Genomic DNA, 15,869 nt, shown 5'->3' on the forward strand with positions numbered 1-15,869 from the left:
CATGGCAAGAGATTATTAAAACAAATAATTAACATTGCACTTTAAAGTTAAACCTATATATATATATATATATATATATATATATATATATATATATATATATATATATATATACGTATCTGTAATCTTCTATATTTGGTAGACCAGCAAACCACAGTCTCTGGCACTCTGTATCTTAAAAATGCAAAGTCATAACTTGTTTTAGTTTTATTTACAGTCTCTCTCTCTCTCTCTCTCTCTCTCTCTCTCTCTCTCATACAGTATGTAATAACTTCATAGAAGAAATGGCTAATCCCACATAATTAAAATAATAACAGCTTGCAAAGGCTTCCCTGAGTGTTGACAGTAAACTGTCACAGGACTTCATTTTATAGCTTGTTTGTTCAGGCAGATTGCACTGCGCTAGTTATCAGCTCTATTTCTTTTTCAAGGGAATGCAAAAATAATAGTTATATTCAGAATGACTTTGTCAACAAAACAAAATCAATTGCAATGAAATGTGTGCTACAAAAGTACCAGAGGGAGTCCACAGTGATTGTTGCTTACAATGGAATATCTGTAGGGAGGAAGCTATTTTGTTTTAGCATCATCATCATCTGGTCATTTCATGCATAGTGTTGCAGAAAGTATCTTTCTTAGAAGCATGCAAATAAGCCTAACCAGAACTGCATGAATTATTGCCTTCCTCTAAGAGCAGGATTTATGACCTTGAATTAGGTCTTTAACCAGCAAACAGGTGTGTAATAGCATGCCAAACAATCCAGATAAACAAAACCTGACTGTGTGTTTTTCTTCTCCAAACTACAGGTGTCTCATGACTTTGCTATAAATTTCAACACGGAGGATGACGAATGTGAAGGTCAGAGCGACAAGCACTTTGTATGCTAGTGAGGGAACATCTCATGGGAACTGAAAAGAGACGCTCAGTAAAGCTTTAGTAACAGTTAAAAGAAAAGTTCACTCACAAATAAAAAGTCTGTCATCATTTACCCTCACTGATGTTTCAAACTTTATATGACTTACTTTTTTCTGTGGAACACAAAAGGAGAAATGTTGAGGAATTGCCACACTCATATTTATTATATTTACAGAAGAACAATGTCAGTAAAGCTTTTACTTAAAGCCTTTATATATAATGCATTTATATATATATATATATATATATATATATATATATATATATATATATATATATATATATATATATATATATATATATATTTATATATATATATATATATATATATATATATATATATATATATATATATATATATATATATATATATATATATTTATATATATATATATATATATATATATATATATATATATATATATATATATACTATTATATAAACTTCTATTTATATAATGCACCTTATAATTCATTGTGTAATCTGGAATATTTGTAACAACAGTAATGATATATAATAATACTTATCTATTCATTATTACACCTTTAGAAAGAATATTGCGTAATGCACATAAAAAGCGACCAATTTCAGATATAACAAGTAATCTGCAAATATTATTATACATTTAATTTTGGTTACAATTATTTGTGAAAATTATTTGTGCATTGCAACAAAAATTATGAATACATTTATAATGCATTATACATAAAGGCTTCAAGTAAATCCATATGGTTCTGGAACCGCATGAGGGTGAGTAAATAATGACTGAATTTTAATTTCTGGGTGAACAGTTACGTTAACACTCAAAGAGAATGTGTGAACACTGTGGCAAATCTTGGGCTTGCTTCAGTCCTTTCTACAAAAGAAAGAGAGCCCCAAGTCAGTCTCTTGATTCCAAAATCTTCCGCCAATACTTCAGCACTGCTCTCAGTAGCCCGTCGAGACAGAGAGAGAAATACAAATAAGCCTCCAGAACAGAAGTTTTAGCCATGTCCCCTCTCTCTCTGATCAGAGATCCAGGGGGTTGTGGAAGCCTACCAAAACTGCCTGCCCAAGATCCAGCTCTACGGTCCCACTAATGTGGCTCCCATCATCAACAGAATAGCTAAGCTGGCGGCTGGGAAAGAGCCCATCAAAGATGCTTCTGTGAGTATCTTTAAAGTTTCTGTTTATGGCACGGCACTGAAAGGGAAATTCATTAAAAATAAACACAGAGGAATTGTGCAATCGGTTAATGGCAGAAACACAGCCACGGAAGCACTGCTGGTGGATTTTTGCATGGGGATATTCCTCAGTGGTTTCTATGTTATGGAAGATGCAGCTGATGATCATGATCTGGCATACTTCACTGAAACTGTACAGTATTTCTCCAACTCTGCTCTTCATATACTTTAAAATGTATTTTTACATCATGTGTCTGGATATGTGGCAGGTAATAACATACCTAAACAAACTACTACAACAACTACATTACTTAATATCAATATGCATCAAATTGGGAGTTTTATTACACTTAAAAGATAAAATAAAAATGAATGAATGAATGTTTGGAATTTAAAAATAAATTATATATATACATATATATTTATTTAAATATATTGTTTTTAAGCAGCAGTTATTCCTCACCCTATAAAAAGTCATGTAACGACTGAAAGTAGGTGAGGAAGCGAGTGCGAGTTATGAATATTTATTAAACAGTCAAACAAACAAACAACACGAAGACAGGAGGCTGGGTGAATCTTGCAGGTCTGGTAGCGATCCGGGAAGTGACAATGCTCACAGGTGATCCAGGGTGTGGTGGTGAGTTGGCAGCAGGAGATCGTGACACAGGAACTGCGGTTGGAGAGCCTTGAAGGTGAGTGGTTAAGTCCATGGATGTAGAGGAGTGGATGGGGTTCCGAGACAAGACAATCCAGTGACGAGAAGAACATGAAACAGGAACGAGAGAAACAGGAAGTAACACTAGGGACTGCATACAACGCTCTGACAAACACAAGACGAAAGACAGGGCAATAAGTAGAGAATGGGTAATGAGTAGCAGCTGGTGATGATGAACAATTAACGGAGACACCAACATGAAACAATCAGTTCTGACGCAAGACACACACTCACTCCACCCACATAGTGCAAAACCCGAGGCCACGGTTTACCAACCGTGACAGTACCCTCCCCTCTAGGAACGCCTCCTGGAGTTCCCAGATGGCCCTACCTGTCGATTGTAATCATCAATCAGGGAGTGATCCAGTTTGATCCAATTATTAGTTGGTGTCTCCTAGCAGGTACCCAACTCCTCTCCTCCGGACCGTATCCCTCCCAGTCCACCAAGTAATGGAATCCTTGTCCCCTCCGCCTCGAGTCCAGAATGCGATTAACCGAATAGGTGGGTTCCCTATCTATCAGTTGCGGCGGTGGTGGAACCGGCGTGGGCGGATTAATTCGTCAATAGAACACAGGCTTAATTTTAGATACATGAAAGGCGGGATGAATCCTCCTGTACGCCGGAGGTAGTTTGAGGCGGACTGTCACCGGACTAATGAGCTTGGTGACAGGGAATGGGCCAATAAATTTGGGAGCTAACTTATTAGAAACGGAATGGAGCAGAATGTTGTTAGTAGAAAGCCACACTTTTTGACCCACGACGTATACAGAAGGCTTCGACCGGTGGTGATCGGCCTTGGCCTTGGTGCGCGCCCTCACCTGGAGCAGAGTCCCGCGGGCTCTGGTCCAGGTGCGGTGGCACCTCTGGACAAAAGCATGAGTGGAGAGGACCGCGACTTCAGATTCCAGACTAGGGAAAACACGTGGCTGGTAACCTATGCTACACTGAAACGGAGAGAGGCCCGTGGCTGACACTGGTAATGAGTTATGAGCGTACTCAAACATAGAGAGTTGTTTGCTCCAGGAAGAAAGATTCTTGGAGACTAAACATCGCAACCTTCTCTCTAAATCCTGGTTGGCCCGCTCAGACTGACCGTTGCTCTGTGGGTGATAACCCGAATACAGACTAACCGTCCCTCCTAACAATTTACAAAACTCTTTTCAAAATTCAGACACAAATTGGGATCCCCTGTCAGAAACCACGTCTACCGGGAGGCCATGTAACTGAAAGACATGATCAATAACAGTGACCGCTGTCTGCTTGGCTGAAGGTAATTTGGGCAAGGGAATGAAATGTACCACCTTTGAGAATCGGTCCACTACGGTCAAAACGACCATCATGCCATTAGAGGGCGGGAGGGTGGTAACAAAATCTAGAGCGATGTGGGACCAGGGTCTCAAAGGGACAGACAGCGGTTGAAGAAGCCCATCTGGAGGTCGGTTAGATGACTTACCACTGGCGCAAACTGAGCAGGCCAAAACAAAATCGTGAACGTCGCGAGCCATCAGTGGCCACCAGGATCATTGCTTTACTAAGCACTTGGTGCGTCTTATCCCTGGATGACAAGCTACATTAGAGAAGTGGCCCCACTGAATAACGTCGGACCGTAACTCCTCCGGCACAAACAACCGATTCGGTGGGCACCCGGGTGGAGGCGTTACCCCTTCTAAGGCCGTCTTGACCTTCGATTCGACCTCCTATATGAGTGATGAGACGACTATACTCTCAGGTAAAATGCACTCGGGCATTCGGAGGGATCAAAAAGACGCGACAAAGAATCGGGTTTGATGTTTTTGGAACCCAGGCGGTATGATAGGGAAAAATCAAAGCGACCGAAAAAAAAGTGCCAACCGAGCCTGCCTGGAGTTGAGTCTTTTGGCAGTTCTAATATATTCTAGGTTCTTATGATCGGTCCAGATGATGAAAGGTACCCCCGACCCCTCCAACCAGTGATGCCACTCCTCCAATGCTAATTTGACGGCCAACAACTCTCTGTTACCTGTAACAATTTTAAAAACTTCACAATCATCGGGAAGAAGGAGGCGGGAACTGGCGAACAATCAAACCAAACTTTAATAATCAAATAAACACAAAACAGCACGGCAGCCCCTCATGGCCGACTGCCACGCACAAAAAAAAATCAAAACACCAAATAAAATCCAGGCCTGGTCCTCTCTCGTCCTTCACTGTCGTCGCTCCTGTTTTATATCCTTCCATCTCCTCCGTGGGACTCGAGACCGGTGGGTCGAGCTGGTGTAGCTCATTTCCAATCACTGCACCGGCCTCGCTCTATTCCCACGGCTCTCGGCCCCGCCCCACTCGCCACATTACCAATGTCATAATTACGTTCGGCAGGAGATAAATGATGACAAAAAAACCCGCATGGATGCATCTTGTCGTCTGAGGCAGCACGTTGGGAGAGAACTGCACCTACTCCCACCTCTGATGCGTCGACCTCCACCACGAACTGATGTGTGGGATCAGGGGCTACTAAGATGGGAGGCGTAACAAAGCAGCTCTTGAGGTTCGAAAATACAGTTTCGGCTGTATTAGACCACCTGAACATAGTACTGGGGGAGGTCAAGGCGGTCAGAGGTGAGACTAGTTGGCTGAAATTATGAATAAAATGTCGATAAAAATTGCCAAACCTCAGAAACCGCTGTAGGGCCTTACGGGAATCTGGATTTGGCCAATCTATCACAGCCTTAACCTTGTCAGGATTCATACGTATTCCCTCAGATGAGACGATGTACCCTAGGAAGGGAACCGACTGTGCATGGAATACACATTTCTCCGCCTTGACAAAAAGCCCATTCTCTAGTAATCTCTGGAGCACTCGTCTGACGTGTTGCACGTGTTCCTGGAGAGATGAAGAAAAAATCAGTATGTCATCCAACATATATTAACTGGTCTACCATGTCTCTGAACACATCATTCACGAGTGCTTGGAAAACCCCTGGCGAGTTGGAGAGCCCGAACGGCATCACCAAGTATTCAAAGTGCCCTCTAGGGTTTTCCACTCATCCCCCTTCCTGATGCGGACCAAATGATACGCGTTACTTAAATCCAGTTTTGTGAAGATGGATGCTCCCTGTAACCTCTCGAATGCTGAAGACATCAACAGCAAAGGATAAGTATTTTTTACCGTGATGTTGTTTTCTCTCGGTAATCAATACAAGGTCGCAGGGAACCATTCTTCTTACCAACAAAAAAAATCCTGCCCCCGCTGGAGAAGAGGAAGGGCGGATGAACATCGATTCCAGAGAATCAGAAATATATTTCTCCATGGCCTCCCTCTCCAGAATGGAAAGAGAGTAGAGTTTGCCTTTAGGCCGGGACTTACCTGGAACTAACTCTATGGCACAGTCATAGGGATGATGCGGAGGGAGAGAAGCATCATGGGACTTACTGAACACTTCCTTCAGGTCCAGGTACTCCGCGGTTTGACAAAACCGTAGTCTCTTCCTGTAAGACAGAAACAGACACAGCAGGACAAGCAGAAACCAGACAAGACTCATGACAACGTTCACTCCACAAGGTGATAGTGTTGGAACCCCAATCCACTTGTGGGTTGTGCTTGACCAGCCAGGGATGACCTAACACGATGGGTGCCACAGGGGAGTCCATGAAGAGAAGGGATAGGGTTTCAGTGTGATTGCCAGAGGTGAGGAGAGTCATGGGTTCTGTGGTGTGGGTGGCGTGCGGCAGTTCCTGGCCATTGAGTGCACTGACATTTACCTGACGAGACAGGGGAAGGATGGGAAGGTTCAGGTGATGTGCAAGGCTAGTGAATGAAATGAAATTACCTTTGGCTCCTGAGTCCAGAAGGGCATGACAGGTGTGAGTGTTGTTGCCCCACCGCAGTTTCACCTGAAGGAGAGTAGATGATGTTGAGGACTTCCCGGCGGAGATCCCACCCGATAGTAGCCTCAAATTTACTACCAGGCTGACTGTTTTACCGGACATGTGCCACCACAGTAGAGACACAGTCCTCGGGACCTCTGCCTCTCTCTCTCCTCCTGGGACAGTCGAGCTCTACCCACCTGCATGGGTTCGTGATCGAGATGGGTTCTCCTTGTGAATACGGTCGGCCAACCCATGCAGGAATCTATCCCACTGCGCCTCCTCGTTCCACTTGCACGAAGCCGCCATGGTGCGAAACTTGATGGAATAGTCAGCCACGGAGAGATTTCCTTGCTTGAGATCCGCGAGCTCATGGGCCGCTTCCTTGCTGGCCACGGCCCGGTCGAACACCCTCTTCATCTCCTCAGAGAGGTAGTGGAACGAGGCGCAGCATGGGTCATGGTTCTCCCACACCGCCATTCCCCACAGAGCGGCCCTGCCGGAGAGTAGTGTTAGGACAAATTCCACCTTGGACTCCTCCGTCTCAAAGGTGTGAGGCTGTAGGAAAAAATGAATGGAACATTTAGTCAAGAATGTTCTGCAGTAATTAGGCTCACCAGAGTTAACTCTCCGGCACCGGAAGACGAGGTTTGGGCCGGTAGTGGTTTTCGGGGATGTCCCGGGGAACGGACGGTGCGGGTGGCGCAGAGGCAGTGGTCAGCTGATGCATTTGCTGGGTGAGCTCAGACACCTGTGTCACCAGCGCTTGGACAATGCGTCCGGTGTTGACTATGCTCTCCTGCTGCTGATCCATGTAGGTGACACTGTGGTGAATAAAGTCCGTGAGAGAAGTGGAACTCGCTGCTTCCATGTTGGTCAGAGCGTTCTGTAACGACTGAAAGGAGGTGAGGAAGCAATGCAAGTTATGAATATTTATTAAACAGTCAAACAAACAAACAACATGAAGACAGGAGGCTGGGTGAATCTTGTAGGTTTGGTGACACAGGAACTGCGGTGGGAGAGCCGTGAAGGTGAGTGGTGAAGTCCGTGGATGTAGAGGAGTGGATAGGGTTCCGAGACAAGACAATACAGTGACAAGAAGAACATGAAACAGGATCGAGAGAAACAGGAAGTAACACTAGGGACTGCATACAATGCTCTGACAAACACAAGACGAAAGACAGGGCAATAAGTAGGGAATGGGTAATGAGTAGCAGCTGGTGATGATGAACAATTAACGGAGACGCCCACATGTAACAATCAGTGCTAACAAAAGACACACACTCACTCCACCCACATAGTGCAAAACCCGATGCCACGGTTTACCAACCGTGACAAGTCATCCAAGTTTCCACTTCAGAGTGATTATATCTATGTTATATACAGTACACTGTAAAAAAGAAAAAGTTAGTTCAACTCAAATTTTCAAGGCAACCGACTGCACAGAATTTTTGAGTTGAAGATATCAACTTAATTTAAGTTTTGAAGAACTACAGTTATTAAGTTGTGTCAGCTAAGTTTTTCAAGTTCTGACAACTAAGTTTTTTTTTTAAATTCAAGTTACTGGAACTTTCAAGTCTGTACTATAATCATATTTTTTTTTCACCCCAATGAAAGAAATTCATTTTATGTGATTTAATGCAAATATGCATGGTGAAGGATGCATGCTGGAATGAATTTTGTATCTGGGCTGCTGGTGAAATGTGAGATAAAACTGGATTTTGTGCTGACACGCAGCTCCTTAAAGTGGTTTAATGATTTTGCCATTGACTATTCTTTTGGGTTTTTATCTTATGTCCTTGGTTTTTTCACATAACCTTTGAAATTTAGATCCAAATAAAACCCCCCAAAAAGTTTTTTTCATCTGATTATCTGGAGGGCTTATTTGAAATGAATGCAACTAAAATTCATTTAGAGCTCTTTTAAGTCCCTTTACATGCCATTAAATGGTCTTGGGTCAAATATTTGCCCTCAAGCTTAGCAATTATCTATGCATTTCTCTATTTCATTGCTGTCTTCTGCACACCACGTCCTTGTGATGATCTTCATTTATTATTTAATGTTACGTCAACCCCTTCCCCAAAAAGTGATCATTTTTCAGTAAATGAGCTCAGTGAGATCAATGTTCAGAAACCACGCCATTCATTCCAGCTGCAGATATTGAATGTTTAATGTTGACAGGACCTCTGGGATTTTCAGGCCAGTAAATATTGCTAATTTTAGCCCACTGACTGCCTGTTTTAGAAGGGCATCCAATATTCTGTTCATGACTATTGAGACATTTAAAGGAATAGTTCACCCATAAAACAGAATTCAGTTCTACTTACTCTCATGTTGTTCCAAACCCAAATTATGTTATTTTTCTTGTTAAGTAGTTAAATTTTTAAAGAATCATTTGTGGTAATTTTATTTTATTTTTTGTTTGTTTTTACATTTTTGGAGGGCTTTTTATGCTTAACAAATTGATTTGTACCACTAAAAAATAGAATACAGGTTAAGAACAACAAAAGGGTCAGTAATGAAAATTGATCATTTTTTCATTGGAAGTGAATCCTTAGTAGTGGATGAAGCTCCAGACAAGTTTATAACATTGTATAATAAATCAGTCAATATACCTGATATACCAATATACCTTTTCTCTGCCAGCTGTATCATATCCTGCTGATCCTCACAGACGGGGTGGTGACAGACATGGCCGATACACGGGAGGCCATTGTTCGGGCCTCCTACCAGCCAATGTCCATCATCATAGTGGGAGTGGGGAACGCTGACTTCACGGACATGGAGATCCTTGACGGGGATGATGGGGTCCTGCGCTCACCCAAAGGGGAACCCGTCTTGAGGGACATCGTCCAGTTTGTGCCCTTTAGAGACTTTAAAACGGTCAGTTTTTCTCAGTTCTTTGAAACTGACAATTTGCAAATGAAGGTAAATATTTTTATTATCTCAGAATGAAGGTGTCTGATGAGCTAAATTTGAGAAAAAGAAATAACTAAATAACTAACTAAATCATTTCACGTTATTATGCAGTTGTTATTTTAATCCTCATCTTATAAAAAATATAGTAAAATATAAAAAAATAAATTATGAGATTAGATTGTTTTTATACATTTGGAAGTGTGAGATGTATAAATCATAAATTCTGAAAAATGTATCAAGACACATTGTAAAAGCAGCCATGGATGCCTTGCATAAATGAGCATGGTGAATGAAGCAGGCAGTGACGCGAATCAACATTGTGGAACATTCCAGTGGTGCATTTGGGCAGAAACGGCTCTAAGAGCGTCACAGTTTCTCCATAAGAGCTGATTCTTCTCTCCACTGATGTACACAAAAGAGAAAGCATTTATTTAAGAGAAGTGAGGATTAAACATGTGTAAATACTCTCAAGTCTCTCAAGTCTCAGTCTGCTGTCTGGCTCGCTACCTAACAATTCAAATGACAAATTGTACTTTTTCCTCATGCCTTTGTTTAAACACAATTTAATTTGGTTGATTTCCTATTTTTCCACTGTTGTTAATGTTTTCCCCCTCACGGAGGCCAATAAAAGTGTGACTTTTGCAGGCTTCACCAGCTGCACTGGCAAAGTGTGTCCTAGCGGAGGTGCCTAAACAGGTAGTGGAGTACTTCAGTCACAAGGCTATACCGCCGATAAACCCAGTGCTGAATTCAACCCCCAACTCCATCACCAACACACCTGAATAACACTCAGCCTGAGGTCCAGTCCAGCCTTGTACACCTCCACAGTACTGAAACAGGTGGGACAAGGCTGCTCTGCCACAACATACAGTATAAACTGTCATCCTGACTAAATTTTGTTCATTCAAAAGCGGTTTGGATCATGGTCTCCGATCTTGCCCTGTACACCATTACTGCTGTCCCAGCATGCAAACTGGAGTCCTTTTCCCCTCTGCTTCTCGTAAGAGCAGAAAGTACATTGAATTCCCATCAGTACCAGGCCTTCTGATCCCTGCTGACTCTTTTCAACTTCACAAGGCCACTCCTGCTTTCTGCTGTTTTGTATGCCTTTCAGAGCTTTCGAAGACTTTGCTCTGCCTGCCTGTGGACTGTTTTCATTTCTGGACTTTTGGAGAACTGAAACCGATATGTCAAGAAACATACAGTACTGTGTAAAATGAAGACTTAATTTATAGATAATAGCATGTATGTTCACAAAACGAGTTTGCTTTGGTTTTGCTGCACAAGTATGCATAGTTAATTGCTAAAATCATAATTTTTGTGTAAAGATAATGGGTGTGTGAGAATGGCCATCAAATGACTAGTCAATTAGTCAGGATGACTAGTTTTAAATATTTTAGTGGTGTTGCTTGAATTAGCATGCTGACAGAGCGCTGTTTAACAGTTTGTAACGATAAAACCCTTTTGGATAAGCTGCATCTTCAAGTCCATCGCCTTTAAGACACCGGCAACACAGCCATTCACATGCAAACAGGTCTTTGGTTGATGTTTCGTGATGTTTTTTAAGCATCTTGCACCATGAACATTATTAAGGAGGCAAATTAAAATGAGTTGTTTACGGAAAAATACATTTAAAATGTTACAGTCAGTTTCATTCTGTTGTGTCGAGCATGACTGTGTCTTATGTCAACACCTGCTAACAAACATGTCTAATTAGTGGAGATGAAATAAGCTAAAAGAAATTATACAGGACCTCTTTAAGAGATATTATTTGACCTGTCAGTAAGTTGCCTGAGAAAATTTTGAAATCTTTCACATTCTGTCTAGAAATCTGTGTCAATGTACTGATTCAAATTATTTTATCGCTTGTTTAAATTATTTGTGGAAACTCTTGAACATTGCCAAGAGGAAAAAAAAGCCACAGGCACTCAATCACGAGAGAAGTGCACAAATATTTGCTCTTATTAAAAAGACGAAGTGTGTATTTTCTGAGCCTATAGAAGAACCAAAATGATTTCTTAATGCTGTAATTCTGTTTTAAATAGATTTAAATACACTCTCCTCTTATCTGTCATTAGTGGGCCAAACAAATAGTCCCACCCCAACCTCACTCCACATATGTATGGCATGTCTACCCTTGTGAAAAAGAAGTAAACTTGTTTTGACTGTGCTTTTAATGTAAAAAAAAATTTACTTGTAGTAAGTATACTTAGAGCAAACTTTCAAAAACTGTTGCTTAACAGCTTTTAAAAAGTTAACTTTGTAATAATTTAAAGTGTTTCTTTAAAATACATTTTAAATCATTATGTTTTAATAATCTTTTGTCATGTTTTAAAGAAGTACACTTATTTTGATAAAATAATATAAAGTACTTGATAAAGTGCATGATTATATACAATATATTATATAAATATAATAAATATTATTTATTATGTGTAATATATTGCAACTTCATCACAAATATGTAATTACAAATATATTTAAATATACGATATACTTGCTTCGATAGAAAATTAATTGAAGTATAATTTAGTTTACCATAAAAGCTTTTCAGTACATTCGGTAATGAAATTATTATGAAATGATATATAAAAATTTACTTAAGTAATATTTAAGTGGGTCAAATACTTAATTCCAACTAATTGCATTTAATGTAAATTTAAAATGTAATAAGTTTTCATTTAATAGTAAGTAATATGCAGTTAAGTGCCTGAAAACTTATTCAGTTTTGCATTATTTCTGTTTTAAGTCCTCTGTTTAGTATGCTAAAGTGTACTCCTTTTTCACAAGGTTAGATGCATTATATGCAAAAAAAAAATAAAATAAATAAAATAACATTTTTACATTAAAGCACACTTCAGCTGTTTTAATTAGAAATTAAACTATTGTAATGTTTGTGTGGCACGCCCTCTATTTATAGCAATGGAAATAAGATACAGGCATTTGATTTACTGGTGCATAAATTTGCAGTATATACAGCATTTGCATCAAGTAACAAACAATATAGCCATCTCAAATACAAATGGCTGCATAGTTCTACATGCATGGCCTCAAATACTAACACTGTGAATGTACAAACAAACAAACACTGATGACTATATTTACATATTACACCAGTGATTTATTGGAAGAACAGCGATAACTTCTAATATGAATTTCCTAATCCAGTATTGCTTAGCATTAAAATACCCAGCCTCTTACTAAACCTTCAACTGAATTGCAACCGGACAGAAATCATCTCCATGTTATCCAGCATTATGCATCAGTTTGTCACAGAATCGTGCATATGATGATATATTGCATATTGACTTGAGATTTTTAAAAGAAAATGTTTATACAATGTATATTTCTATTTTAAGTGCAAATCAATATTTTCAAGTTATCCATTAACACAGGATTTATATAATGGCATTTTGGGCATTGAATCATCTTGCTCTTAAGATTATAGCATAGCCTTAAGTGGAAACCGAAAATGTCACATCCCATGATGTGCTTAGTACACATCTATGCAAGAGCACAAAAGAAAGAGACTGTGCTCTTGCAGTCTCCATCTTTCTGCCCACAGTATTCTGAAGCGCAGAGCAAACATGCCCATATGGCACGTCATTCTGTGTCCATTGTGATTTGGTTATGTAAATGAAGGTTGCCAGATCTTAACAAGTTGGTCATTTTAAAATAGATTATGAACTGTATATGTAGCCCATTACAATTTCCACAGTGGTTTTGCACATTGTATTTTATTAATAATTCGTTCTTTACTTTGCTAATTTAATCCATTTCCAATTGGACTGCATTTGCATGTTCAATGAATTCGAGAGAAGTTTGCTTCCTCTTATTTCCCACACATACTAGCTGAAGGAGAGGAAAATATTGAGCGTGAGTTTCCTTGGACTATTCGTTTGGAATATGGGTCATCATCCTGCTGGCAATTTCTTGCGGCATGAGGTCAATGCAGATATATTCAAACAGGCCTCAGAGTTGTTGCAACATTTTAAATCTTCTTTTAGATGGTCAATTACATCCTAAAGCATTATATCAAAGAAAATATTGGAAGATAATGCTGTCCAACTATACATTTTAAAAATTTTTATTGTTATCACTGTCTAAGCCACTGGATTGCAGGGAGCAAAAGGGGTTATTTGAACATATTTTGTCTCATCTATGCTTTAACAATGTGCTTTGATTTGAGCCAGTGACATTACTGGAAGTATCTCTCAAAAGCTGTGATTTACTGCATGCACTCCTCTGTGTTGAAATGTTCCTGTCTGATTTCTGATTTCAGTGTTATATTGTTGGAAGCTAGTTGCGCCAGCTCGTTTCCTGTAGTCTAGATTCGTAATCCTGCATCAAGGCTAATAAATCTTTTAAGAATTTGAGTGAATGGTGGTATTTCATTGTACATGAGGAGGAGGAAACATTTTGGACAAGAAATGGATGATTTGATGAAGGTTGATGCATTTACATCTTGGCAGATGATAAATATATTTATAAAGAACTTTTTTAAACATCATTCTTTGAATGTAAAATGTGCATACATTAAATTTGTTGTCATATGAAGTAAAAACATATATGAAAGACACTGGAACAATTTCATATATTAACACATGTATCTAGCCCATACAAAAACTGTATGTATATAAGTAAATATAAAAAATAGACGTTTATTTAAAAAAAAAAGTATATATATATAGTTAAAAAGTTGCATATATAAATATCACACACATACTGTACATTCTATATATATATATATACAGTACAGACCAAAAGCTTGGAAAGATCTTCTCATTCAAAGAGTTTTCTTTATTTTCATGACTATTCGAGCGGTTCGGTGGGCACCCGGGTGGAGGCGTTACCCCTTCTAAGGCCATTCTGACCTTCGATTCGATCTCCCATGTGAGAGTGGAGACCACTAATGTCTCAGGAAAAATACACTCGGGAGTGGACGGGCGTTCAGAATGGTCAAAAATACGTGACAAAGAATCGGGTTTGATATTTTTGGAACCCGGGCGGTACGAGATAGTAAAGTCAAAACGTCCGAAAAAAAGTGCCCATCGAGCCTGCCTGGAGTTCAACCTTTTGGAGGTGCTAATGTACTCTAAATTCTTGTGGTCAGTCCATACTATAAAAGGAACCCCCGATCCTTCTAACCAGTGTCCTCCAATGCCATCTTAACTGCCAACAATTCTCGGTTACCAATATCGTAATTTCGTTCTGCAGGAGATAAACGATATGAAAAATACGCGCAAGGATGGACCTTGTCGTCTAAGGGAGAACGTTGCGATAACACCGCTCCTACCCCCACCTCTGACGCGTCGACCTCCACCACGAACTGACGTGTAGGGTCAGGGGTAATGAGAATGGGGGCTGAAATGAAACGACTCTTCAGTTTGGCAAACACAGCCTCAGCTGTGTCTGACCACCTGAACGCAGTCTTGGCGGAGGTCAAGGCGGTCAGAGGTGCGGCTAGTTGGCTGAAGTTGCGAATGAAACGCCGGTAGACGTTAGCGAACCCCAGAAACCTCTGTAGGGCCTTACGGGAATCTGGACTTGGCCACTCTACCACAGCCTTAACTTTCTCGGGATCCATGCGTATTCCCTCAGTCGACACGATATACCCCAAAAATGGAATCGACTGTGCATGAAACTCGCATTTCTCCGCCTTGACAAAAAGCCCATTCTCTAGCAACCTCTGAAGCACTCGTCGGACGTGCTGCACATGTTCCTGGAGAGAAGAAGAAAAAATCAATATGTCGTCCAGGTAGACATAAATGAACTGATCAATCATATCTCGCAGCACGTCGTTGACGAGTGCCTGGAAGACCGATGGGGAGTTGGAAAGCCCGAAGGGCATAACCAAATATTCAAAGTGCCCTCTGGGGGTGTTAAAAGCGGTCTTCCATTCATCCCCCTCCCTGATCCGAACCAAATGATACGCATTGCTTAAGTCCAGTTTTGTGAAAATTGACGCTCCCTGCAACCTCTAGAAGGCCGAAGACATCAACGGCAAAGGATAAGTATTCTTTACCGTGATGTTGTTCAGTCCCCGGTAATCAATACAAGGTCGCAGTGATCCGTCCTTCTCTCCCACAAAAAAGAACCCCGCCCCCGCAGGAGAAGAGGAAGGGCGGATGAACTTCGAAGCTAGAGAATCAGAAATATATTTCTCCATAGCCTCCTTTTCCGGAACCGAAAGTGAATATAATTTGCCTTTAGGCGGAGACTTACCTGACAATAATTCTATGGCACAGTCGTAGGGACGATGCGGAGGAAGAGAAGCAGCATGAAACTTACTGAACACCTCCTTCAGATGG

General features: G+C 40.5%; 1 protein-coding gene across 1 annotated transcript in view; it reads left to right on the plus strand.

The window, feature by feature from the left end:
* LOC132110665 (copine-7-like) overlaps positions 1-10,362 on the plus strand; it is a 53,697-nt gene extending 43,335 nt beyond the window's left edge. The window contains exons 13-16 of the mRNA XM_059517470.1: positions 808-859; positions 1,930-2,063; positions 9,286-9,522; positions 10,204-10,362. Coding sequence (XP_059373453.1) covers positions 808-859; positions 1,930-2,063; positions 9,286-9,522; positions 10,204-10,344 — 564 coding nt within the window. The 3' untranslated portion in view covers positions 10,345-10,362. The remainder of the gene's footprint in view (positions 1-807; positions 860-1,929; positions 2,064-9,285; positions 9,523-10,203) is intronic.
* The last annotated feature ends 5,507 nt before the right edge of the window (positions 10,363-15,869 follow it).

Source organism: Carassius carassius, chromosome 2, assembly GCF_963082965.1.
Source record: "Carassius carassius chromosome 2, fCarCar2.1, whole genome shotgun sequence".
Taxonomy (NCBI): domain Eukaryota; kingdom Metazoa; phylum Chordata; class Actinopteri; order Cypriniformes; family Cyprinidae; genus Carassius; species Carassius carassius.